This window comes from Egretta garzetta, unplaced genomic scaffold (genome assembly GCF_000687185.1).
Source record: "Egretta garzetta isolate BGI_Z169 unplaced genomic scaffold, ASM68718v1 scaffold1233, whole genome shotgun sequence".
NCBI lineage: Eukaryota > Metazoa > Chordata > Aves > Pelecaniformes > Ardeidae > Egretta > Egretta garzetta.
The window spans coordinates 49,176-50,824 of NW_009259213.1; the positions used below are offsets into that span (position 1 = coordinate 49,176).

The 1,649-nt window shown below is 59.6% G+C and overlaps 1 protein-coding gene across 1 annotated transcript in view; it reads right to left on the reverse strand.

The window, feature by feature from the left end:
• Positions 1 to 1,649, reverse strand: part of LOC104123567 (dynein heavy chain 17, axonemal) — a 26,789-nt gene that overhangs the window by 7,055 nt on the left and 18,085 nt on the right. The window contains 3 exon segments of the mRNA XM_035891417.1: positions 36 to 173; positions 334 to 561; positions 1,063 to 1,284. Coding sequence (XP_035747310.1) covers positions 36 to 173; positions 334 to 561; positions 1,063 to 1,284 — 588 coding nt within the window.

Here is a 1,649-nt window from a genome sequence, read left to right on the forward strand (position 1 = left end):
GGGGACCCGTGTCCTTGGAGGTGCTCCGGCCATACCTGGGACTTCCCGCAGCCGGCGTTGCCGACGACGAAGCCCGAGTTTCTCACTTGCAGCAGCTCCTCCAGCTGCACCACCTTCAGCACGAAGCTCTCCTCTGCCTGCAGCTTCAGCTCCAGCATGGACTGCTTAATGATCTGGAAGGGAGAGCAGGCGCTGACCGTGGGCAGCCGCCACGGCCATGGCAGGACTCCAGAGGTGAGCCAGCCACCCCAGAAGTGCCTAGGGGACCTTCAGCCTCTGGACGCTGCCAGGGCTGGGATGTTGCTGGTGCTGGTGCCACCCCTGGGCTCGCACCTTCTCAAAGTTGAGGTCCCTCTTCCTGGGGACGTCCAGGGCTGGGAAGAGATCTCCGATCAACCCCATGAAGACGGGCAAGTCATCTGTCACGATCTTGGGGATGTTGAAGTCTCGTAAAGCTCTCATCAGAACTTGGTCCTCGGCGCGGCCAGGGTCCCCTCTCTTCAAGGAGCCAGCAACCACCAGCACGGACTTGATAGCCCGCAGACCCCAGTCATAGTGATCCTGCCAAGAGGCAGCAAAGTATTACAGCTCCACTCCGGTGAGGGGGACCCGCGTCAAACACCACCACGGAGCAGCACCCTGCCCATCGCCCCGCAGCTGGGCTGCCCACGCAGTGCCCAGCGGCCTGGACTTAAACTGAGCTCATGCTCAAGACAAGCCCCGGTCGGTCACGAGGTGAAGGGCGGGCGGGCTTGCTTCCCCCAAGCACGTTCTTGTTGGAAATCCCTTCTGCCAAGATGAATAATGTCTGGATGTTCTGATCTTAACAGACTGCATTCAATTCGAATCTATTTTTGGACTTCTTGATTACTTCCAGAAGGCAGAAACGTGCCATGTGATGCACCAGCGTGGCGGTGGCATTTGTCCAGCCATAGGCCTGAGCTATGTGGGACGTCAGCCCGCACCTCGCCACCAGCAATCCTGCTACAGACCCAGTCCATCGGGTCTGAAATTCGGAGGAATCCTGTCACCCCACAGAACCCTGCAGTGTTGCCACATTACCTGTTTGGACAGCAGCTCTTTGCAGAGTGTGTACAAAGTAATGAACTTTCTTGCCAGAAGCTTGGCGTCGATAAAGCCTTCAGCAACAAGCATGATCTCGCAGATCAGCTCGAAGTCGGGGACCACCATGGCGCAGGGCCTGGAGGAGAGCAGCAGCAGGTCAGCTGGGCTGTGCACAGACACCCACACGTCCCGCAGCCAGCAAGGCTCTGCACCTGATATAAATCATCCCCACTGCTGGTGGGACAGCGATGTACGCCGGCTGGGGGCTCTGGAGGACTCGTGTCCAGCCCCCCGCGCCAGGCAGGGCTCAGGTCGCACTGAGTTCCTCCAAGGACACAGAGCCCACAGCATCTTTGGGCCACCCCTTCCAGGACTTGGCCATCTTTTTTTCTCATTCTGGGTTGGTTTTTTCACTGCAAGTGGCCATTAGACACCCGAGCACCCTCTTCCCCCGGCCGTCCCACTCTCCCAGCCTCCAGCACCCCCGGGGCTTTGAGCAGAGCTGTCCTGGGGTACCGGGGGCCACCAGAACCCACGGACGCCCCTGTCTGCGCCAGCAAAGGCTCCATTCTCGCTGTGGCTGT